General features: G+C 46.4%; 2 protein-coding genes across 4 annotated transcripts in view; one reads left to right on the forward strand and one right to left on the reverse strand.

Moving 5' to 3' along the window:
• Positions 1–25,637, reverse strand: part of LOC147903774 (putative LRR receptor-like serine/threonine-protein kinase At5g48740) — a 90,245-nt gene extending 64,608 nt beyond the window's left edge. For 2 of the 3 annotated variants that reach the window (XM_087401114.1, XM_087401107.1), the window contains exons 1-6: positions 25,382–25,637; positions 25,100–25,292; positions 24,949–25,011; positions 10,143–10,260; positions 9,986–10,057; positions 9,746–9,814 (exon numbers count right to left, since the gene is read on the reverse strand). In XM_087401114.1, coding sequence (XP_087257240.1) covers positions 9,746–9,814; positions 9,986–10,057; positions 10,143–10,260; positions 24,949–25,011; positions 25,100–25,172 — 395 coding nt within the window. In that variant the 5' untranslated portion in view covers positions 25,173–25,292; positions 25,382–25,637. Of the gene's footprint in view, positions 1–9,745; positions 9,815–9,985; positions 10,058–10,142; positions 10,261–24,948; positions 25,038–25,099; positions 25,293–25,381 lie in introns of all 3 variants that reach the window. The other variant, XM_087401122.1, reaches the window with a different exon arrangement.
• On the forward strand, positions 13,174–22,969 carry LOC147903775 (uncharacterized). The gene is made up of 3 exons (XM_087402442.1): positions 13,174–13,281; positions 13,381–13,493; positions 22,863–22,969. The coding sequence occupies exons 1-3, from the start codon at positions 13,181–13,183 to the stop codon at positions 22,967–22,969; spliced, it is 321 nt and encodes a 106-aa protein (XP_087258568.1). The 5' UTR covers positions 13,174–13,180.
• Positions 25,638–25,943: the final 306 nt, after the last annotated feature.

Below are 25,943 nucleotides of genomic sequence, written 5' to 3' on the forward strand. Positions count from 1 at the left end.
CAGTCCCCCCTTGAGGTGCATCAGCTAAAGAATGAAACAACTGTTTGCAAGATGTGACATGCTTGGAAGCACCACTATCAAAGTACCAGGACTGAGCATCATTAGCAGTAAAGAATGCATCAACTTTGAAGGGATCAAATGAGCAATGGACAGCCCATGCCCAATCATCCTGAAGAGCATGTGCATGTGAAGCATCTTCTGGCTCATGGGATTCAATAGCATAAGAGGCATTAACTGTCAATTCTGCTTTCTTTTTCTCCGAAGCAATGCGCTTCCTGCATTCTGAAATGTCATGTCCAGGCTTGCGACAATAGTTGCATCTTTTCTTCTTTGACTTATCTGCTGTATTTTTAGATGCATGGGAGGAATTGCAGCTGCTATGCGCAGATTTTGGCTTGCCCATAGGCTTGGAAGCCTTGCATTTTCCTGTCTGCTGTGAAGCAAATGCATGATCAGGAATAATGGCTTGTCTGTTAGCTCTACTTTGCTGTTCCTGCAAAAGCAAAGTCACTAGCTGATCAAAAGAATAGTGGTCTGGATTACCCATGGCCACTAATCGAAGGCTTGTAGCAAACCCTTGATATGTATCTGGCAGTCCATTCAATGTGGTACTGACAAGCTATGAATTTGGCACCACCTCATCAATGTTGGCAAGTTGTTCCATGACGTCCTTGACCTTTGTTAGGTATGCATCCATAGAGTCACCTTCATTCATGCTGACTTCCTGTAATTGCCTTCTCAAACATGCAACACGTGCCTCATTGCGAATCTGATAGAGAGAAGCCAATTTATCCCAAGCATCCTTTGCTGTCCTGCAAGACCGGATGTGTGGAATAATGATTCTCTTGCATGATAAAGCAATATATGAATGTGCATTTGCATCTCTTGCATCCCATCTTGTCTGTTCCTCAGTTGAAGAGTAGTAGCAGGAGTGCTAGAAGATGAGGCATCAGGAGGAGTAACCCCTGCAGAGGGACCAGCAGTAGAGGCAACCACTGTAGCATTGGCTCGCCTCAGATCAACCCCAGAAACAATATTCCACAAATGCTTTGCAACAAGAATATGTTTCATGAGATAAGACCACATCGGATAGTTGGTGCCATCCAACTTATCATCTTCACGAAGAACTCCGAATAAATCTTGATTGTTCCCAGACATAGCAAATGTGATACCCTGAAAGAGACCTAAAAACCCAAAAGCCTCAAGGCTATCACTGCAAAAATCTGGCTGTCAAAAAATGACAGCAAATATCTGCAAATTTCTGACCCGAATCAAAGGGCAAATGCAGATCTGACCCAAATGTGACTGTGGCAGGCAATGTTCACTGCAAAGATAGCAAATCTAGCAAAAGCCCCAAATTTTTTGAGGGCAAATAGGCCAAAAAGAGGGCAAATGCAGAAAAGCCCCAAATTTTGGTGAGATTTTTGCAAATGTGACCCAATGTATAGCCTCGAGGCTTTAAACTGCAAAAATATGATTTACTGTCCCAAACACAAGTTGAAATTGAGCTCCCAACACAAAAGCCCCAAATTTTGAGAATGCCCTGCAAAAGACTTCACACGTGCCAAGCTTGTATGGTACTCTTGGGACAAGTACCACTATACGGATAGTACTGAGCGCAGTACGGAATCCAATATACGACACAGGTACAATGTACGGAGACTGTACGTAGCAGGTACGTCTGCTGTACGGAATAACATATACAGCTGTACGGATGTAGGTACGTTCCCACGTGGCTGTACGACGACGCAAGCATGGAATGCAGTACGAAGCAATTACAAGACCTTCCGTACATCTGTACGGAAGATGTACGGCATACGGCGCAAGTACAGCGCAGGTATGAAGAGCATTACGAAATGGGTACGACGCCTGTTGTACGGCTGTACGACGATGCAGAGAAAAGTACAAGGTACAAGTTGTTAGAATTATTATTATAATTCAGCAGTGACCAATGTAATGTAATAAGTAGGTTAGGGGCACTTTTCCCTCATTTAGAGGTTTTTCCCCCTAACCACAGTTAGTTCACTAACTACGGTTAGTGAAGGATAAAGTTTTGTCACTTAGACGAAACCCATCCCACTACTTGTATTAGTCACTTCTTCTATTGCAAGCACTACGTTCAGCTCTCTTGCTTCCTGCTCTCTCACTCTCTCATTTCTAACATTTGGTATCAGAGCAGCAAGACCCCGCTCCTAGCTTCCTTGCCCACAAGCTTCCTGCCCAGCTACCCTGCTCCCTGCTCTTCCTGCTCGTCGTCAGCAGCTCGTCATCCATACAGTTTGCCGTCCGTACACTCACTCCGTACAATCTATACGGACTGATTCCGTACAGCCCCGTACACTCTGCCGTACAACATCCGCTCCTCTACCGTACAGTCTTCCGCTACATCGCGTCACATCGTCCGTACTGTGCCAGTCCGTACTTGCGCTGTCCATACCTATTGCCCGTACACCCCGTACATTTTTGCACAGTCCCGTTGCCGTTCGTACACACGTAGGGATCCCGTACTGTCGACGCAGAGCTCCGTACAAGTCGTCGTACAGTAGAGCTGACAGGCCCTGTACAACACAGTCCGTACAAGTTCAGTGCCATCCGTACAAATTCGCCATACACAACCCGTACATTGTACGGAATCCGTACGGACATTTCCATACAAGTTGAGGGGCCCGTACTAAAGCAGAGTTTTTCTTTGCAGGTGGACTTTGGAAGGTGTTTTTTGGTAGGCATTTGCGCAAAGAACCATTGTTTGGTTTGCATTTTGGGGCCTTTTGCATTTGTTGCAGAGAATTGCAGAAATTTGGGGCTTCTAGTTCATTTGCACCTTTCAGGTGCAATTTCTAGCAGAAATTTGGGGCTTTTGCAGGCAGAGTGCAATTTGTGCAACATTTAGGGCTTTTAGACCATTTGCCCTCTTTTGTATGCACCACAAGAAATTGGGGCTTTTGCATTTAAGTTGCAATTTTGCAGGTAAAAGAGCAGTTTGGAAGTTTGCAGACAGTTTTGGACTCAGTACGAGTCAAATTGCAGACTTTTGCCACCTTTTGCAGATTCTATTTGCAGATTTTTGGGCATTGAGCAGAGCATTGTGGTGCATTTTGAGCCTTTGACAGGCTATGACAGTATTTGTCACTGTGGGCATATCTTTCTTTGCAGATTTTATTTGTGCATCTTACATCCCAGGAAGGGATTTTACTTGTTCAGTTTGCTGTATTTCTGAGTTTATATGGCAAAAATGGCACATAACAACTCAAATGAGGTGTTCGGGGTTCTCACACAGGAGGATAAGTTGGATGGCACCAACTACTCCTTGTGGAGTTTCATGGTTCGCAATATCTTAGTTGGCAGAAATCTTTGGGATTATGTCAATGGAGATGAAGAAAGACCAGATACAACGCCTATATCTGTCACTCCTACAGCTGGAGGCAAGGGTAGAGGTACAAATACAGCACAGGTGATTGGAGCAGCCGCTCCAGGAGCTCCCACAGCAGAGCAGAAAAGATGGGACTCTAGAGATGCACAAGCTCTTTCAGTAATTTCTCTTTCTGTCAAGAGGTTCATTATACCTCATATTCAGTCATGCAAGACATCTATGGCAGCTTGGGTAATACTGGAGAGTATGTTTGCAGCAAGAAACGATGCCAGAGTTTCCTTTCTGAAGCGAGAACTTTCCCATACACATATGGAGGAGGGAGATTCCATGAATTCTCACCTCACGAAGCTTCAGGATCTCAGGGAACAATTGCTGAACATTGATGAAGTCATTCCGGATTCAAAGATGATCTCCACCACTCGGAACTCTCTTCCTGAGTCCTATCTCGGTTTCCACACGAATTTGTCATTGAGGGGGGGCAGCAAGCCTCTCTCCTTTCACGAGTTGGTAGGACTTCTATTGCAGGAGGAACAAACACGCAAAAATATGGCAACCCGAGCTGGCGAGCATGCTATGCTCTCTAAGTTCAAGCCCAAGGGTAAAGGGCAGCATAAGCCACATGCCCATCAGCCCACACATCAGCATAAAGCTGATTCTGGACAGCCTTCTTATAAGGCACAGGGTGATACAAACAAGCAGAAAAAGAAGGGCATCTGTCATTACTGCAAAAAGCCAGGTCATTATATTGGAGAGTGCAAGAAGCGCATAGCCAAAGAAAAGAAAAGGGATTCCGGTATGGCTGTATCAGATGCATCAGGTCCACATTGCCATGATGGAGGAGATGTTGTAGCCAACTTGGTTGAAGAGCACTATGCCTTTTTGACTTGCACTTCAGATTTTTTAGTGGGTAGTTCAGATACTACAGCCACTAATGATGATGACCCATATGCTTTTTTGACTTGCAGTTACAATCCTTCAAAGGATGAATGCTCTTTCAGTGTTGATGAGACACTACATACTTGGTATTTTGATAGTGGTGCTTCAAAGCACATCACTTCCAAGAAAAATCTGTTTGTAACTTTGCATTCTTCACCCACCACCAAGAAGGTCACTTGTGCAAATAATTCTTCACATTCAGTGTGTGGAGTGGGAGACATTATTCTCACATCCACTGATGGCACAGATTTCAGAATATCAGATGTACTCTATGTGCCAGGTATAAAGAAGAATTTGCTTTCAGTGTCCTCACTCAATAGAGGAGGATTTCAGGTTGTTTTTTATGATGACAAGTGTGCAGTCAGAGACAAAGAAAATGAATATGCTTTGAGATTGTCTGGCACTTTGTATCGGGGTCTTTTTCAGCTTGATTTATATGAAAAAAGATCCCATCTTGCATTATCAGTTAGCACTCCCACTGTTGCAATGCACAATGCGGAGTTGTGGCATGCGAGGTATGGGCACATCAGCTATGGTAGCTTAATGACACTTCAGAGGCATGATATGGTTGATGCATTACCTCCTTTTGGAGTCGCCTCCTCCTCATGCATGTGAAGGTTGCATTCTTGGCAAAATGCATAGGCTTCCCTTCAAGAAGGATGGTGCAGTGAAAGCTACAAGAAAATTGCAGCTTATTCACAGTGATGTCTGCGGTCCCATGAGGACACCTGCTTTTGGGGGTTATCTCTATTTTGTTACATTCATAGATGACTTTACCAACTACACTTGGGTTTATGGTCTCAAGGCAAAATCAGAAGTGTTTATGCATTTCAAACACTTTGTGGCTATGGTTGAAAATGAGACAGGACTAAAGGTGCAGACACTTCGCACAGATCGAGGGGGGGAGTACATGTCTCATGAATTTGAGACATTTCTGAAAGAAAAAGGTATTATGCATCAGCTTACAGTGAGGCTTACACCTCAACAGAATGGCAAAGCTGAGCGGAAGAATCGCACCACCATGGAAATGGATAGATGCATGCTCACAAGTAAGAAGTTGCCTCACAAGTTTTGGCTGGAAGGCCTCATGTGTGCTAGCTATATTTTAAATCAGGCTCCTACAAAGGCTTTGAAGCCAATAACTCCCTATGAGGCATGGCATGGGAGAAAGCCTTCAGTGGACCACTTCAGAGTTTTTGGTTGTGTTGCATATGCCCACGTGCCTGTGGAGTTCAGACACAAGTTGTCTGATAAGGCACTAAAATGCATTTTTGTGGGATATAGTTCACAAAGCAAAGGCTATCGTTCTACAATCCTGCTACGCGCAAAATTTTTGTCAGTAGAGATGTCATATTCTCTGAAAATTCTGCACATACAAATGCTGAATTTCAAGTTCCGGCCTCTTCAGATGATGTGTTTGAGGGGATGCTTCCTATAGCATTTGGTTCCCCTGCTGAAAATCAGAATTTACAGCAACCTCCGCCAGCTCCACAAGTACAAATTCAGCCCCCAGCTGAATTGGTACAACCTCAGGGTGTGGATGAAGTTGTCAAGCAAGAAATTCAAGAGATACACGCAGCCAAAACAGTCCCGCATTGGCTGCTTCAGACTCTCACGGAGAGTAGGCTTAAAGCTCCATTGCCTGGCAGAACTCGTAGTGCAGTATGGCACATGGAGAGAGCTCATTCAGTTGAATCAGCTTATGCAGGTACTCTTCTTGATGAGGAGGAGCCTGAGACATTTGAAGAAGCAAAAGATAATGTGCATTGGATGAATGCCATGCACGATGAGTTGCAGTCCATTAATAAAAATCAGACTTGGGATGTTGTGGATTTGCCACCAGGTAAAAATGCCATAGGTACACGGTGGGTTTTCAAAGTCAAAAGAAAGCCAGATGGGTCCGTTGATCGGTACAAGGCAAGCCTGGTTGCAAAAGGATATGCTCAAAAAAAGGGCATAGATTATGAGGAGACTTTTGCTCCTACATCCAGGATGACAACCATCAGGTCAGTTATAGCCATGGCTGCAAATTTTGAATGGAATGTTCATCAGTTGGACATTAAAACAGCTTTCCTTAATGGAGACTTGTTGGAAGAGGTTTATGTCAAACAACCTCCGGGCTTTCAAATTTCAGAAAATGCACTTCAGGTATGCAAGCTGAATAAAGCTTTGTATGGACTGAAACAAGCCCCACGTGCATGGTATGCCAAAATTGATGCCTTTCTGACCAGCAAGGGGCTGCACAATAGTCCAACTGAGAGCACCCTCTACATCAAGAAGGATGGGGGGGATATTCTGGTCATCATTCTTTATGTAGATGACATGCTGCTCACCGGATCAAATGAGGAAGTAATTGCAGATTTCAAGGCCCAATTGAAAGCTACATTTGATATGTCAGACTTGGGCTTGTTACATTTCTTTTTGGGGATCCAGTTTATTCAAGAGAAACGTGGCATTGTTATGTCTCAGTCCAAGTATGTTCAAAAGCTCTTGGACAGATTCAACATGCATGATTGCAAGCCTATGTCCACTCCTATGGAGCCGGGGCTGAAGCTTACAATGCATGATGCGGGTGAATCAATTGATGTCACACTCTATAGTCAGGCTGTTGGATGCCTCATTTATCTCTGCAATACACGACCTCATATTCAGTTTTCAGTTTCTCAGGTGAGCAGGTATATGCACAACCCAAAGATTATGCATTGGCAGGCTGTAAAACGCATCTTCCGTTACTTGCAAGGTACAAAGTCTTTTGGCTTGATGTTTCCCAGGGGGGGTGACTTGCTGATGCATGCTTACAGTGACTCCGATTGGGCTGGAGACTATGATACTAGGCAGTCCACCAGTGGGAATTGTTTCTTTCTAGGACATGCTTGCATTTCTTGGTTGAGCAAGAAACAGTCTACAGTGGCTACCTCCTCATGTGAAGCTGAGTAAAGGGCAACTTTCACAGCGACAGTTGAATGTGTTTGGCTGCGTCGTTTATTTGCTGATCTTCATCTTTCCTTGGAGGGTCCTTCTCCGATTCTCACTGATAGTCAGAGTGCTATAGCAGTGGCAAAGAATCCTGTGTTTCATGCTCGCACGAAGCACATTGAGGTTCACTATCACTATGTCAGAGAGAAGTTGCATGCAGGAGAGATCCGTATGATCTATGTGTCAACACATGACAATGTTGCAGACATCTTCACCAAAGGACTTCCACGTGGAAAGTTTGAGCCATTTCGTAGTGCCTTGAACTTATCTCCTTTTGATGATTGATCATTTCCTTGTACATGACATTGGCACTGCAGGGGGGTGTTAGAATTATTATTATAATTCAGCAGTGACCTATGTAATGTAATAAGTAGGTTAGGGCCACTTTTCCCTCATTTAGAGAGTGCCATCTAACCCGCTCCAAAGAAAGTTCCTGATAGGTCTCATGAGCTGAGAAATACAACCTCTAAACCTGCACCAACATGAGCAAACAAACCATAATACTTGGTTCACAACCACTACTCTGGGTGCAAGGTCAAGTCTAGTAGAACTCCAAAAAATGAGTTTCCTCCTAATGCTCTCCAACACGGGAGCAAACTGCTGTGCTGGTGGAGGGATGCCCACCCCTATCTAGCATCCTAGGTACATGATGGAAACACTCCTCTGAATCCAAGTGAATCCTATGTCATTCCCCCAGTCTGGAGTGTCCTCATCACTAATTCAAAAGCCATTGGAATTGTTCCGATTAATATGAGCCCTTGCTTCAGTGCAAAACAAATCCAAGGCTGTCCTGAACGAGGTGAGTGTCTGTGGTGGACTCTCTATGGTGGACATTATGGAGATTGATATCACACACACAAGATGAGACTAAGAAGTTTTGTATGCTCGGATTGCTAGCGAGCTAAAGGCTATTTATCTTCGTAGCACATGGATGCAACCTCTAGGACGTAGTAGGCATGGTGGTTGTGGGTGAGGTATTATAGCTACAAGAATTCATGTCACTACAAATTGAGGTCGAGGATGTGCTATCAGGTGAGAAGGTCAAGGTAAACGTGCTACAGTTGTTAGTGCGAGCTTATGCATGTAAGGGGCATACCTTGAGAGAAAACCTATGTGGACGATCATATCCTTGCTGACCTTGAGGAGAATCTTATAGATCCATAGGCTGAGATAGAGACGTAAAAAGGCGGAGGGGGGAGAAGTGGAGTCAGAGTTAGATCCAAAACAAACTAGGCGCCCTGAGTTTGATGACGTGGGGAATGTTGTGGATCATGAAGACTTAGTGATGAGGCCAATACTAAGTTTCATGATTTAACCTTTCTCTATAGTGATGAGAACTCTGTGGTTTTAAGTAAACTCTGAAGTATGGGTGTGCTAGACTTTCATAGCTTTGAACATGATTCATGTGATTATTGATGTGTAGTATGGACTACACACGATGCATGTGGATTAAACTTCTCATGAGGTATTTATAAAACTCCTCATCTCTCAAGAACCATATCAAACTATTTATGGTTGTTCTAAATGAGCTATGCATTTCATATCCTTCCCTACATCTTATGTGTATATTTTTCCTCCCCTTCCTCACTTTTTTTTCAACTTTAAAATGTAAAATTTTTTAGAAGTCCACACCCTAATTTTCAGAAATAAATTCTTTCGAACCTTGCACCTAACGCACCTTGAACACTACGCACCTAAAGACTTTGTACAATCATGTGCAAGTGCAAGAGCACTAGCCATGTTATCATCTGTAGCTATAAGTATTGAAAACAAGGAATGCAAAGAAATCACAAATCATGAAAAGGTGTAAAATAGACCTCTAAGAGGGCTTATCTTTAAAGTTGAAAATTTAGTCCTCTAGTAAGACCAATTCATAAGATGGATGGAATAAAGATTATCATAAACATTATGTATTAGCCCTTAGCTATTACTTTTGGGTGCAGGTTTCATTGATGCTCTTCCTTAATCATACTACATGTTAGAAAATCTGACCATTAAAATAAAATTTCCTACCAACAGCATCAATAAGATTTCATAGAGAGAATCTAAGATGACAATTGCACCAAGATGCAAATAACTTTGTAAGTACATGGTCTAGTTACTATGCTTACCATCTTTTTTTATGCCAATCAAAGATCCCACAGGACCCTCCCAATGGGCTCTAATTGACATTAATAAAAATTCAGACCCCTCAATTTTATTCAAAGTTATGATATTCAGCAAATATTTATTTTTAAATAAAGTTCACTTTCCTTTTTATACAAAGAAATTGCACAAATGTACATGACTGTGTGGATGAGAGAGATTGACACAACAAAACCAGGCTTATTACATGAAGCCTTTAGAGCCATCCCTTTTTATGACTGCTGAGGTCCAAACACATGAGAGAGAGAGAGAGAGAAGAAGAAGCAAAGGAAAGGAGGGTGGGACGTGGGTGAGTAAGACAGTGTAGGAGAAGCTCACAAGGCTTGAAGGTTACTTAAAGGCACTAGATTCTCCAGTCCAGCTATCAAAGAGTTGTTGTGTAGATCCCTGAGAACAATGATGGAAAGAGGGGAAGCTCACGTATAAGCCATTATGAAAATTATTTTGTAATAAGCTGACATTTATATTATTGAGATTGCATTACCTTTGCTGATCGAAAGAATACTAGATAAGACAATGTGCATTTGTGCTCAGCTTCCCAGTGGAAGGTAAACTCACAAGTTTTGCAGGTTCATCAAATCACCAAAAGCAGCTGCAATGACCGTACTCAGATTCATGTTGGATAGATTCCTGAGAAATCAAAATGTGATTATCCCATACAAGGTTTAGATTGATTTCCAGTATCACTGATATTGAACAAGGGAGTCTATCTTACAATGAGATGACCGAGTTATTGTAGCACTTCACATGCCTCCATAGAGTCGGAATGCAGGGATCCTTATCCCAACTTAAATTAAATCCATAAAATCCTTGAATACTCAATAGAGCATTAACTGTACAAAAGGAAACCATGCTCAGCTCTCTCTCTCTCTCTCTCTCTCTCTCTCTCTCTCTCTCTCTCTCTCCGTAACCCCTCCATACAGCCCGTCGTATAGTCCCGTAACCCCTTGTACAGCCCGTCATACATTCTTCCATACAGTCCCGTACAGTTCCTCGTAGCTTCTGCGTACAGTCCCGTAACCTCCCCGTACAGCCCATCATAGAGCCTGTACAGTCTGCCGTACCCTTTCCGTACATCATGCACCAGTCCGTCATACCAGCCCCGTACTTTCTCCGTACATCTTCGGTACTCTTTCATTCGTACCTTTCCGTACAGTCAGCTCTTAAATCCCAGGCTAGGCTGAGCCCTTGGCCTAGCTCTAGGGGGTTAGATATAGTCATATTTGCAAAAGTCATTTCTGATGGAGTTCAGCTGTTCCCCTCGACTCCAGCCAGCAAGAAGCCATCCTATGCTGATATGGCAAGATGCGTGCAAATCTGGAAAATGGGCATTCTACCAAGACGGATTGGCATTGATTAGAGATTTCAAATCTAAACCCAAAGACCCTTAGTCTTAAACTGATGTAATAATGAAGGCCATTTTATTTTATGATAGGACTACAATTCAGATGTGTGCTATAATAACCTCGAGCTGAGATGCCATGTGCATTCCTCGATTCTCTGATGGTGGTTCTGATAGAGGACAATGCCTCTTCTCATGGCCAACCTTGTGACAATGGTAACAATGAGGCTCCTTGTCATGCTTGTGTCTCTCCTTTGGAAATCACCACAGCATGTATCTGATGAGTCTAGATACTCTCTCTCTCTCTCAGCTCTCGCCTCTCTCTCTCTCCCTCTCACCTCTCGCAGCTCCTCCCTCTTGCTGGCTGCTCCACCCTCCCACTGCCTCCATCGCCCTGGCTCCTCCCTCCCGCTGGCTGCTCCACCCCTCCGCCCGCGCAGTGCCACCCTCCCGCCTAGCCTCACCACCCTCAGCCCTCCTCTGCCTACCCTAAGCCTCCCCTCATCCCTCCTCCACCTACCCTCAGCCTACCTCAGCCTAGCTTCGCCACCCCTCAGCCCTCCCCATCCTATCCTATCCCGTTGCGTCACCTAGCTGCCCCCTCCCCCCCGCCGTCGCGGCACCTGTGCCCCCCCCGTTGCAGGACCTGGCCCCTGCTGCGCCTGGCCCTTCCGTCACTGCTAGCCCGGCTAGCGCTACTGCTGCTACTGCTGTTTGCTGCTTACCCCCTGCCCGCTGCTCATCCCACACAGCTCTGCAGCTCCGCCTTCACAGCTCCCCCTCGCCCTGCAGCTCTGCTGCCAGCCGCCCTCCCCACTCTACCCTCCTCCATCTCCTCCACCCTCATCATTCTCCTCTGCCCCAACCTACAGCCCCGCCTTCAGCCCCCTCCATCGAGCTCTCTCGCTCCTCGCTATTTTCAGCCCCCAGGACTGGGTGTGCCTCCCGCCAGGGGGGGGGGGGCTCATGCTCCCGCTCCTGCACTAAGACCTGCACCAAACACGGGATCAGCCAAAAGAAATGGGAAAAGGTGGCAAAGATACGCATAAAGCCGCCAAGAAAGACGACAACCAAACCAAGAAACAAACACAAGGATGTGAACACACGCTACAACCGCAGTGGACTCGGAGTTGACAGCAAAGCAAAGGGGGGTCCACCTCTGCCTCAGCTTCAGCTTCAGCTTCAGTCTCAGCTTTCGTCTCAAGTACATCCTCATCCTCAGCTTCAGCACCAGCCTCAGCTTCAGCATCAGCCTCAGTTTCAGTTTCAGCTCCACTTCCATCCACAACCTCTACATCCGCAGCTACAGCTGCTGGCACTGATATACCCCTACCCATGACATCGATTGCTCCACCCTCCCCTAGGATAGAGGGGTTGCCACTGACATCATCTCTCCCTTCTTCTCCCACTACAGTTTTCTCTTCGATTATAACACCTACTTTGGGGGGTTCATACACTGTTCTACACTACACCTCGACCTTTCTCTCCCCTCTGCCTCTCAGCCAGCCCATGTTGCAGATGGATGGAGTGATGTGCGAAGTCACTCACTAGAGGGTATCCTTGCATATTGTAGGGGATCTGCACTCTACATACACTCCATAGAGTGTGGAGTGCAACAAAAAACAGCACCTATATTGATGCAAATGTGGGCAGATGCAGTGGAATATGTGGGGCTGTCTAATGTTTTGCAACTTGTTTCAGATGGGGAAAATGCCAATAAGGCAGCAGGTGCATTATTGGAGCAAAAGTATCCTCATATCCAGTGGAGTGCTTGTGTAGCACATTGCTTGAATAATTTATTGAAAGACATTGGCAAATTGGATTGGGTCAAGAATGTTATTGACAATGGAAAAGAGGTGGTTAACTTCATCACACGACATAATTTTTCTCTTGCTTTGTACCATAAATTTACCAACAAGGAGCTTTTGAAGTATGCAGAGACAAGATTTGCATACAACTTTTTGATGCTTCGCAGGCTCCTTGAAATGAGACCTGCACTGAAACAAGTTGTGGCAAGACCAGAGTGGGATGCATGGCCCACTTCTAGGCAGGCTCTTGGAATTTATTGTTATGACTTGTGCATAGGCAGTGATGAATTTTGGGCTGATGCATCTCACATTTTTTATCTATGTGTGCCTATTGTGAAGCTGCTTAACCGAGTTGATGGAGATATGCCTTTTCTTGGTAAGGTGTATGAGGGGATGGATCGGATGATTGAGAATATCAGAGAAATAGAAAAGGATCCCCAAAGGTTGAGAGAATTGGAAGAGTTGGCTGTGAGCAGATGGAATCAATATTACTCTCCCATGCATGCAGCTGCCTTTGTGTTGGACCCGGAGTTTCAACACAAGGCAAGTGCACAACAAAGTGATGCAGAGCTTGTTCGTGGCTGGAACCTCACTCTTCAGAAGATGGTGCCAACTCCTGATGGACGGCAGAGGATAAAAGACCAGCTTGCCAATTATCGCAATAAGGAAGGCATGTATGGATGGCCAGATGCACAGCATGATAGGTAATATTAACTCATTTTAATTTTCAGATTTTAGGAACTTGTAATTTGTTATTTAATACAAAATTTGAAATTTGAAATTTATGAGTTTTGGAATTTCAGATTTCGAGTTGGGGCTGTTACATGGTGGGAGGATTATGGAGCTGATTCCCCCGAGTTGCAAAAGCTTGCCATCCGCATTCTAAGCCAAGCTTGCACCTCCTCTTCTTGTGAGAGTTTGTGGAGTAGCTTTGCCCATATCCACACAAAGAACTGCGAACGCAACGGGCCAATGATCTTGTCTTTGTTAATGCAAACTTGCGTTTGCTTAACAAGATGAGACACGAGTATACGCATGACAAATATATTGGATTTCATAGCCCAGATGATGCCCACTCACCTGATGATGATGATTTGTTAGTAGAGGAGAATGATGATGATGAGGAGGAGGAGGCAGAGGTTGAGTCTCAGGATGAGGATGAGCTTATTATTTGATCATATCATCCTCGATGTAGCCTTTTTTGGGTTTCAGCTTTGTTTTTGTTACCATGACATTTGGGCTTTGAAAGCTGAATTACCATTTATGAATCATGATTGGTTTCTTAAATATCATGAATCATGAATCATTTTTCCATTTTGTAACTTGTTATAGGATTTATAAATTACCCCACCTTGCATAATTGAAATTTGCATTGTGTGATTGGTTGAACAATGAAACTTGAATCTTCAAAGTTCAAAGTTACAATCAATATTAATGGTACTAGGTAGAACTATAGCTTATTGTGCACTTTTTTTGAAGGTAGAGCACTCTAAATGTGTGTATGCATTACTCTAAACCCCCTTTTGTAAACCCCCTTGATGATGTGGCGTTTCCACGTTTCACCCCCTCTCAAAAATCCTGAAACGTTTCTGTTTCCGTTTCCCGTTTCTGTTTCCCCATTTCCCGTAACTCTGGCTGTCACGCTTCACACAGGAGCAGACACGCTTCACCCAGGAGTAGGCGCGTCTCATACAGGAGCAAGCTCAGGCTATCCGAGACCAGGTTGATCTTATTCAGGGACTCAAATAGGAGATCTCACAGCTCCGATAGGAGGTCACTGTTATACGCACAGTCCTAGGGAGCACCCCAGTTGTGGAGGCACAGATTGCGAGCATGCAATCTGCCATCGAGGAGACGTCTAGATGGGTTCACATAGCCAAACGGGAACCTGCAAGGATAACCGTTTCGGCTACCCTCCTAGAGTAACAGCAAAGAGCCAATAAGGCTCTCAACATCAGAGTACGTGGGATCCCACACACTGAGGCTACACCGATGGCAAATGCGACGGCCTTCGTGGCCACTACTCTAGGGGCGACTGAGCATAGGATTGAGAGAGCATGGCGGGTACGGAGGGACCCCAACCGAGAGCAATACCTTATCATACGGTTCCATGACGCTCAGGCACGACTTTCAGCTTTACGTCATAGGTCAACCTTACAAGACCAGCCAGTAATCTCCATGGATGAGGACCTCACTCCACTACAGGTTGAGGAGAGGTGCTTCTTGTTACAGCAGCGGGATCAGGCCCGCAAGGAGGAGAAGTGGGCACCAGTACGAGATGGAGACTCCTTACAGGCCCCCGTCGGGCACCCACCTCTCCTTCCACATAGGGAGGTGGAGCTATGAGACTCAGATATTCGAGACCCTATCCTGCACCATCTGGAACTGTAATGGTACCTTATGGTCAGAACCAGGGAACTTCTCGAAATCCTCTATACAGGTCACCACATAGTATTTTATACAGAGACACATCAGAGTCCAGAGTGCCCACTACCAATAGTCAGTGGGTATACATGGGAGTCTGCCTATAGAGATGAGACGAGGGATACAGGAGGGGTTCAAGGGTCAAGAGGAGTCGCAGTCCTTTACAGATCCACACTTTTGGGGGCCATCTCAGTGGAGCAGAGAGATGCACATTCCAAGTTTCTTTGGATCTGGATTCGATACATGGACATCCGGGATCTGTTTATTGCAGTTTGCTACTTCCCCCCTGAGACCTCCCACTTTGCCAGAGATATTCGAGGTGAGAATGAGACATCTCTATTTGCTGCTCTTTATCAATCCATTGTTGACTTCTCTAGCCGCAGAGAAGTCCTCCTAGTTGGGGACTTCAACGTGGTGGACAGACGCTCGTCAGGCACCACTCCTCGACTTCAGGGATGATTTCACTCTACTGCCAGACATTGACTTTGAGGAGGTAGGTACGCTACGGGTTTTGGTTGACAGACGAGGACTGTTCACATCTTATGGGCAAGCCCTATTAGACCTCGGCAGGATGCATGATCTCATTATTTATAATGGTCTTGACAGATGGCCCGCATTAGGTGGTTTCACGTGCTTTTCACATGGGGGAGGCTCCAATGTTGTGGACTACATCATGGGATCCCCTACCTTCACATCTCGCATCACTGACTTTACCGTAGCACCTCTCCCTCCAGGGGCTGATCATACCCATCTTTTCTTTAGCATTTCTACTCCCCGTCGCGCAGCACTTTCCATCCCGTTGAGTTCTTACTCCACCTACCATGATATACGCTTTGATCACCTACTTACTCTGGCCGTCTGTACATACTTCTTGTTGAAAATGGGGAGAGGGTGAGAGACACTCAATGACAGGTTAGAGACAAGAGCTGAGGCACGAACTGATGTTGATAGATTGTGTAATCATAGCAAGTACATGGCCTCATTTATAGGCTGGGCAAGCCTTATCTTCCCACACTGACACCTCATAGATGAGGTCACACACAAGAGAATCTAGATCCTATAATCTAGGGGAGGAATCACACCTACCACATGAGGTGGCACAAGTGGCCTCAAGACTCTTCACACACACAACTGTAGGACACTCCTAGGACTCTAGGACCACACACACTAGGACACTCCTAGGACTCTAGGACCACACACACTAGGACTCTGATAGTTCCAACACTTCTCGCCTACATTGACTTCATACCCCTATTAGAGGATCGTGCTGCCCTAATCACCCGCTCACTACACGAGGCTGCTCTTCACGCTTTCCCCCACACCACCCGCTCCACCCGCCCACCACCCCCTCGGACCATACCCTGTAATAGCTAGTACAATGATGAGTGTAAGGATTTACGCCGTCAGCTCAAATTCGAAACCAAAAACAATCTTTCGAGTGAACCAGAGACGCTACGAAAGTACCGTCAACTGGTACACAGAAAGAGACTAGACTTTGTTCACCTGAACGAGGAGGAGCTACTGAACATTCTATCTTTTGGCGGAGATTTCTAGAGGGACGGTCCCCCTCACCACTCACTGACACTTAGGTGTGGTTTGATTATGCATGCACACTCTATGATATCCCAAATCAGCCAGTCCCTAACCTCTCACATATGCCACGCCCCACATCCTGCACCCTCTTCACTAGGGGGGGGGGTAAAGGATGCCGTAATGAAACTTCATAATGGCCAAGCGAAGGATCATGAGGGACTATGCACTGAGTTCATTGCATATGGAATTAACCTCCTACTCCGATCTTAGCAAAGCTATTTAATGAAGCTGTTTGTTTGGCATTTCCACGCACCTAGACCATTAACACTATCTCACCCATTCACAAGGCAGGGGATCCCATGAGCCCGGAGAACTACAGGACCATTATGATTGGACATGTCATGTCCAAGATTTATGCATCAGTACTTGATTCTCAGGTCAGCAGATTTGTGGAGTGTCGAGGACTTAGAGCAGCAGGACAGGCCGGATTCTGGCGTGATCATGGGACCATGGACCACATTCTCATGCTCAGATGTATCATTGAGGAGGCGAGGGCACGGAAGCAGAGGGTTTACTATTGCTTTGTGGATTTCCGCAAGACATTTGACACAGTTTCAAGAACCCTCCTCATATGACGCCTACAGGATTTGGGTTACGACCAGGAGATCATTTGGGCTGTCATGGCACTTTATGAGAGAGTTTCAGGCAAAGTCCGGGCAAGATCTGGGTGGACAGACGAGATCATGAGCACTATCAGGTCAAACAAGGGTGTCCATTATCACCTACCTTGTTTGGCCTCTACATTGACGAGCTTGAGACAGTGATGCAGACACAGGGGGGGTAGGTTGCTCTCTTGCGGGCACGCTGATCCGGATATTGCTTTATGCAGATGGCATGGCTCTCTTGTCTTCCTCAGTAGAGGGGCTCTAGAGACACCTTGATGCACTACAGTCCTTTTGTGAGTCTCATGATTTGAAGGTCAACCTGGGTAAAACCAAGGTTATGATCTTCAATACATCTCGAGCTGTCATGCACCAGGAGCAGCTCGCATTTGATGGGTCACCTGTTGAGGTAGTTTCATCATACACTTATCTTGGGGTCGTCTTTTTCAGACCCATCTTCACTATGAGACCCGCGATGCAGGCACGCTTAAGCAGAGGATATGCTTCATTGGCTAGACTAGAGAGGCAGTGCTTCCGCTCACTTCCAGGATCCACGGACCAAAGGGTTGCTTTTTGACTCCTTGGTCCGCCCAGCGGGGATGTATGGCAGTCCATGCTGGAGGCCAGACTTGTCAAATATAGAGTGGGCCAAGGTGGAGCGGCTACAAGTTCTCATGTTATCACAAATGATCCGTGGTAAGCCATCCGTTCCCCATTACAGCTAGATGCTGCATTTCAGGTCATCACGTATCTGTACCGAGTCAGGGAGTATGGGGATTACATCTATGGGCGTAGCAGGCTACCATGGCTAGCACTATCCTCTTCTATGGCACTTGCAGCAGGGGGAGACCAGAGGTGCTCGTATGCACGCACAGAGAGATGGTTTGAGGGACTGGGGCTCCACATGGACAGACTACCTCCATTCCAGTACAGCATGGATGCTCCGTTTTCTCCCCTCCTATCACATGAGGTCAACCAGGTTCTCCGTGAGATCTATTACAGCTACACACATTTCGGACCTAGTTGGGCCTGAGTGATTTTTCAGTGAAGCTGGGCTTCTACAGAGATCACTTCTTACATATCACAGCGGAGGGTTTCATTGACCCACCAGGGTACATTCAAATCTACTAACCCCACTCACTGAGGATCTCACTTGGGCAGTTTCGGGTCTCTTCACATAGACTTCGTATCGAGAGCAGCAAAGTAGAGCAACAACTCAGGGAGAGGCGCATATGCACTTTGTGTGACATGCAGGAGGTTGAGACAGAGGAGCACTTCATCTTCTGTTGGCAACCATGCAGGTTGCCACATGTCCAAGGTAACGCCGAGTGTGGGGGGTCCCAATCCCTCGCCTCCTAGCCACGTCATGCCTCCTCTCCCTCCCAAAAAGTCTCGGGAAGGATGAGAGAGGAGGGTCAGATAACCTCTTTATATCCAAGGCCCCCAAGGGGGCACCAATGCTTATGGGATTTTATATCCCCAAATCCACATGTCATAGCCGTGATCCTCCTTCAATAAACCATGCTTCACACACCATTTTAACTGGTGGAGACCACCACCTCCAACACCCCCCTGTGGCCAAACCTTGAGGCAAACCAAACTTGATGCTGACCAAACCTGACCACGGCCACACAAGGTCGGTCAATCAACAAGGACCAACCACCAATAAATTCCACGGGTACATCTACCAAATGCCACAAGGGAGCCTGCCACGTGAGAGCATTCAAGAAGGAACATCAGTCATAATGTCGCACTTTGAGCCGCTGCACGGATCACGACAGTCCGCCGCCACAGAACATCCAACCACCACGTGTTGTCAACGCAAGGACCGTGCCCAATAAAGTCCCACAGTCCGCAGGTCTGATCCTTGCTCTGATACCACTGTTGGCAACCATGCAAGTTGCCACGTGTCCAAGGTAACGCCGAGTGTGGGGGTTCCCAATACCCTGCCGCCTCCTAGCCACGTCATGCCTCCTCTCCCTCCCAAAAAGTCCCGGGAAGGATGAGAGAGGAGGGTCAGATAACCTCTTTATATCCAAGGCCCCCAAGGGGGCACCAATCCTTATGGGATTTTATATCCCCAAATCCACGTGTCACAGCCGCGAGCCTCCTTCAATAAACCATGCTCCACACACCATTTTGAGGGGTGAAGGCCACCACCTCCAACATCTTCAGGTGTCCTGTTTACTATGAGATCCACGGATGTTTCCACTGTCTCTTCAGAGACAGCTATGGGGTTTTGGCCCGATTCATCTCCTACCAACACTAGCGATGTTTGGCAAGTTTCGTTCATGAGGCACTCAGATACCGCGAGAGGATACTTCAAGCACGGAGACAGGAACAGACTTTGTCCTTGGTTGATCCCTCTCAGAGCTCTATCACGGAGTTTTTCCAGCCAGATCACATGGACACTCACGGGACGAGGCCTCGACATGATCATGACCCGAAGCCCGTGATCCGACAGCTCAGACAGAGGGTTGACACACAGATCACACTTGGGGACATCTCCTCCATGTTTAGAGTTGGGTCTCGCCCGACGGGGGCCACAGTAGCCTTGGTTAGACGCAGAGCTATGACCAGGAGACATGCCAGGGCTGCACCTTTGAGTGGCCCACAGCACTCTATCGCCAATTTCATGCCCCCATTGCCTCATCCACCCTGATGTCTTGATGGTGATGATGATGATGATGATGATGATGATAGTCGACTACTGACATGACATGACTATGTTGTACTTAGGATTTAGTACTGACATTCTGCATTTTTTGCATTTGCATTGGTGTGGACGCTCGTTTAGTAGCTCCACCACCACAGCTCGTTTGTACCAGGTTTTTCAGTCTCATAGACCCATTGATCTTCCAAAGACTTTAATAAATTTTCTTTCTTTCTTTCTGGTTTACCTAGATTATGTAAATTTTTTTGATCTTTTGCACTTTGTCACATAGGCCCGTGAGGCCTCCCGCGGACATTAATACGACTCTCTCTCTCTCTCTCTCTCTCTCTCTCTCTCTCTCTCTATGGCACACTCTATGGCACAGAGACGGGATGACCTGGATGGAATTACGGTGCATAATGGCTTCTGATATACCAGAAGATGCATGCAAAATCAGGGAGTTAGTGACGCAGGAAATGCTACAAATCTTATGGCAAGACCCCAACAGTTTTACAAACAGGGAATTTACCCAATGGACAGCTATGGAATGCAAAATAACCACGAGGAAGACATGTTAATGTTTGAAAGGCATTTAATCTGTTAGCTGAGAATCAGCTCACATGATCTAGAGGTGGAGAGGGGCAAGTGGTCAAGACCTGGCGGGTCACTCTGCGGCCAGTATTGAGGAGACGAGATTGTGCTCCCAAAAAGTCTATGCCTTCTTTGTAGACTTTTGGAAGACCTTTGACACAATCCCACGATCTCACATGATCAGACCACTACAGGAGATGCAGATTCCTGTGATTTGGGGGGTGATGAGTATATTTGAGTCAGTCAGAGAGTATGTGCCCTTGGAGGCCTATCAAGCTGGGGTGATGAGTATGTATGAGTCAGTCAAAGGGAGAGTACATGCCCCTGGAGGCTTGTCAGGCTGGGTCGAGAGCACAATAGGGGTGAAGCAAGGATGCCCCCTTTCACCAACATTATTTGGGCTATATATTCATGAGATCACGACATTCATTGACCGCCTCGGAGGTGAGGGCTCGTGGCTAGCCGATCTGATGATACGAATACTATTGTACGTAGAAGTCCTATCCTCCTTAGCAGTAGGGTTACAGAGACACCTAGATGCCCTAGAGTTGTTTTGCAAATAGAGAGATATGACTGTTAACCTTGGCAAGACCAAGGTTATGATTTTTAACACCTCACGGATAGCACTTCATCGGCATACTTTCACCTACCGAGGAGAGCAAGTGGACATCGTACAATCCTACACCTACTTAGGGGCAGTCTTCATGATGACCTATGCAGCCAGGGCACATCTTACACGAGGGCAAGGAGCTCTAGCTCAACGGGAGCAGCAGTGCTTTGAGGCACATTTTAATGACCCCCTGGCGAAGGGATGGCTATTTGACACAAGTGAGGCCAACAACCATGTATGTTCAGCATACTTCTGAGGGTGTAACTTGACAGCGACTAAGTGGCAACACTTCAATAGGTTGCAGGTGACTTTGGGATCCACAATGATTCGGAGCAAGCCTTCACTCCCCCACCAGATCATACAGGCAGAGTTTGCCATGACACTGCTCAAGATCGATGCCATCTTCGAGATGGCTACTTATCTTCACAAGGTCTGAGCCTTACCTAAACGGAGGCTACCGAGGGTGGCACTTGAGTCATCTATGACTAGCTGAGAGCGGGGCTTGCATGGCTTCGTATGCACACATTTCCAGGTGGTTTGACAGACAGGGCATTTAGATGGATCGTCTCCTCCCCTTCCAGTACAGCTTGGATGCTCCTGATCCCTTGATTCCATGGGATGAGATCAACCATATTATACGGTTGGACCAACTCCATCTTTATACATCCTGGACTTGGGGAGTAGACCAGGATTTCCCCACCAAGGCCTGGTTCTTGTTGGAAAGGTGACCCCCCCATATGAGGAGAGCATGGGGGGGATGGACCTAGGATCTGAGAGATGGTCACATGGGCAACATGATGGTTGCCATGAGTGCAAGGATCAGACAACAAAAGAGAGAGGGAGGGGGCTGCCACATGGGCAGCACCTCACAGCAAAGAAAAGATGGCTAAAAGGGCTGTCACATGGGCAGCACAACAGCCTGGCAGAGGCGCAGCAAGTGTGTGTGTACGGGCTGGAACAGGTCCCTAAAAAAGGCGCACAGGTGGCGGGACAGAGGGCCTGCACAAGGCACATTAATGGCAAGGGGAACCAGCATATCAGGTCAGCCTGGTGGAGCAGCAAAGGAGGCTGCTAGTAGGCAGGGACCTGCCTTTATATAGGGCTGGGCCCTTGCCTTGATTGGAGGGCAAAGGGCCCTCGAAGTATGGGCCAAAGGCCCTAGAAAAGAGAGCCCCAAAGGGGCATTTATGGCAGACCTGGACGGCCAGATTAGGTCTGCTGGTTGGTTTTTGCCAGCCCCATGGGGCTTATAAAAGGAGGGCCTCCAGGCCCTCATTACTCATTCTCTGGAGCAGCCTTCACACAAACAGCAGGAGCAGTCTTCTACCCATCTTGGAGCCTATACTTTGGAGGACCAAGAGACCTAGAGAAGCTGCAGACGGAGCTTTAAGGGTTGCCCACCTAGGCTGATCTATAGGCAGCAAGGTGGAGAGGATCATTCTCGACAGAAAGTCTACAGACGCTCAAGGTGGAGCACGCAGGCTCGAGTCTAGAAATAGCCGACAGATAGGAGGAGGACCTTGTGGTAAGATCAGAGGACCACACCATTGGTGGGACTATGGATCTATCTCTTTTGTATTGTGTCCATAGCTTTGGATGGAAATATATTATTTTGGTGGTTTCTTTATCTGGCTGGTTCATTGTCTATTGATGAGTCTGCACATCTATCCTATGCACATAAGTTTAAGATGTGATTCCACACCCCACACCACACTGTGTGAGCTCCTGGGCTATTCTATCAGTCTTCCGCTGTGCGTACCCTCTGTTGGTCGATTTCTAACAGTTCTATCGTGACCATATATATCCTGACAGTGTCGGAGGTCATCAGACCCCCGGCATCTGAAGGACAGGCAAGTTTCACATGCCCTCAGGATTGCCGTTGGACAGATGCGGGTCTCGTCCCATCAGCTGAGGATTGAGACAGAGAGAGCCACAGGTACACCTAGGGAGCAGCGGATTTACAAACTATGCACTCCAAGAGAGATAGAGACGAAGGAGCATTTCCTATGTACCTATCCGGTTTACTATGAGATTCAAGGACGATATCAGTGCCTCTTCCAGGAGGGGCATGGCTTCGGACCCCTCTCCCAATTGATTCCCTTCTAGGACCAAGTTTGTGTCGGTCTCTATCTGATGGAGATGAGACGTCATAGAGAGATCCTTCTGCGTCAAATCACAAAGTATGAGTTGTGCCGCAGGAGACAAGGGTAGATCGAGCTCAAGGACACATCACAAATTTCTACACATTTGAGTCTGCTCCTGGGCATGTCGAGGTAGATGAAGAGAAGATCGAGGAGATGAGGGCAGTATGGATCCGTGGGATGAGACGACGACGAGGAGGGATGCAGCTAGAGACGCACGAGCCACACACGATGCAACGACGGACCAGAGCATGCACGATGGAGGTCCAGCCCATCACAGCTTTACTCAGTAGGGACCATCCGACCAGAGGCATCACTATGGCCCACCAAATACTGAGATAATGGACACCACGCCCCCCGCCACAACGTGAGATGACTAGACAGTCTCGGATACGATATATTTTCGCAGCTCAAGGAGAGCCACCATGGCACCTGGATATGTCTTCTAACTCCAATTTTGAGATTGAGTCTAGCTATTAGTCCCTAGTTTTGGACTTTGAGTTTGTGTTTGTACTTCTAAGATTACTCAGCAAAGGGTCTTAGTGAGCCCTTTGCCTCAGCCCATAGCGGCTTGTATAAGCATGTGTCAATCTGCTATTGTACTTTGTCTCATAGGTCCGCGAGGCCTCCTGAAGACATCTCTCTCTCTCTCTCTCTCTCTCTCTCTCTCTCTCTCTGTGCAAGTGTACCTGAGCAAAGTGACCAATGGCTAGTAAGCACTGACTTAGGCTATTCACATATGTAATTTATGTAGGTATCGTGCCTCTAGTGGCAGGTTCCACCAGTTTTTAACTTGGACATGCCAATGCATGGGCATACCCTAAGAGCAAAGAGTCGGTGGCATGTATCCTGATTCCTGTACTGGTGAGGAGATGAATTCTTACCTTTTTTCCAAGGAGGCTCAAGACTCTCTTTTAATGTTCTCTAAGTATCCGGACAGAGGGACTAGCAATACACAACTTAAGATGAGCCATCATATGCACTACCCACTTGAATAATTATTCACAAACATATCATGGAACTGAGTGGTTCACACTGGAGAGCTTGAATGCAATAGATGACCATCCGGACTGATGTGAGGACAATTGCGGAGTGAGAGGACAGACCACGGGTTAGGACATGGGACCTAAATATTACAAACAAATCTCATCACATCTTCCTTACCCCATAACAATAAAACAGTTTTTTGGTTGGTCAAGGTCAGCTCCATCAGGTACCAAGTGAGAATTTCAAATCCCCCAATCTCTACCTTGGAGTTGCTCACACCTCAATGCTCACAATCTTGACAGTAGAGATAGCAAAATATCATAAAGCCCCAAGTCCCCAATCCTCTACTTTGTAGTTGCTCATAGCCCAATGCGAGCAAACGCAAAGGAATTCACAACCCAAAGATTTTTAAAAATGCCCATCGTTACACAGCAACTTTGCGTAATCATACAAGCTGTACAACACATAGTATCGATGGAATAGACATGTCTGTAATACCTTATATTATCGGTGGTAAACCGTAAATACCAGCAGCGGGCAGGTTTCCCGATTACAATTACGAGGCATAATCACAATTATAGGATAACCTTATCCAAAATGGGTATTGTTTTACTTACCGGTCTATCTGTTCATACCTCGCTTTCAAACTTAAGACATGAGTATACATGCCAACCTCACTACTCTACAAATAGGCAAAGTGCAGTCCCACGTGAAGTCACATAATTCATAAACGATGAAAGGAGAATATAAATGTCGTAGATGCAACCCACCTGTCACGATATCTGTTGCACTAACCGCTTTGATTCCTTTGATCGCGTTGGAAGTATTGGCGGCTTCAAAAACGGGAGTCAAAGGGATTCTGAAGCAATTCTATGCTCACAATCAAACGAATTGAAACAAAAACATCACCACGCACTCTACCTGTCGTTACAAGGATCACTACTTGAAGCAAAACTAGCCCCAGCGCTGATAACAAAAACGATCGCCTTAGCATTCTGAATTTCCTCTCTCTTGGTCGTTCAAGAATTTAGTCGAGGCAGAAAGGTCAGCTGAAGCTGCGATAAATCTGTCGCCTTCTAACAGCTTTCAAGCGCTTCTCGAACAGCGTAGTTATCTGACATTTCAACGTTTCGTATTATTGTTTGTTTACACTGTAGCCTCACGTGAGTTCTCAGTCCTATTACCAAGTCTGATTCCGCTTACCGGTTACTTGCTCATTGCCGAATCGCCGCAGCTTTCAACTGCACGTCCGTATGGCAATTTGAATCGTTATCGCGAATCAGCTGAGCGTTAACGATTTGTAACTCCATCGGAGATTAGCAAAGCCTTCTGGATGCTGGCATTGACTCTTGCAACACCTCCATAGTGAGCGCAGCGATGAAAAGCCCAGATAGATATACAAATCTGTCCCCCAACTTTGTCGACCTCCGTAGAATGGGAATGCGCATAAGCAAAGTGGGCAGCAAAGTGGGCAGCAGGATAAAGCAAGCGTTGAAGAAGAAGATGGTGGCCACGATGGTTCTAAGGGGCTTAGCACATGGGAACAAATAGGATGGGAATGGGAAAAGGTGGTCCAAAGTGGTCCCATGCATATTTTTATCCTATTCCCATCCTAGGGATGGGTTTAGGAGGAAGAGGACACATGCCAATCGTTGCGCTTGGGCATTGGAATGCTGGGCTAGAATTGGCAAAATCTACAAAGCCAGCTGGGTCAGTAGTCCAATGCCCGTAGCATTTTGGAGCAAATCCTCCATGGACCAGCCCC

The sequence above is a fragment of the Dipteris shenzhenensis genome, chromosome 3 (genome assembly GCF_047967505.1).
Source record: "Dipteris shenzhenensis isolate YYH24624 ecotype China chromosome 3, Dip_SZ_1.0, whole genome shotgun sequence".
Lineage (NCBI taxonomy): Eukaryota > Viridiplantae > Streptophyta > Polypodiopsida > Gleicheniales > Dipteridaceae > Dipteris > Dipteris shenzhenensis.

What these genes read in the sequence shown, in the direction of transcription:
- LOC147903775 (XM_087402442.1), top strand. Translation starts at nt 13,181, where the DNA reads ATGGTGCCAACTCCTGATGGACGGCAGAGGATAAAAGACCAGCTTGCC. An exon ending in CCAGATGCACAGCATGATAG is followed by an intron (nt 13,282 to 13,380) that starts GTAATATTAACT and finishes TTGGAATTTCAG; the next exon opens with ATTTCGAGTTGGGGCTGTTA. An exon ending in CACCTCCTCTTCTTGTGAGA is followed by an intron (nt 13,494 to 22,862) that starts GTTTGTGGAGTA and finishes ATATCCTGACAG; the next exon opens with TGTCGGAGGTCATCAGACCC.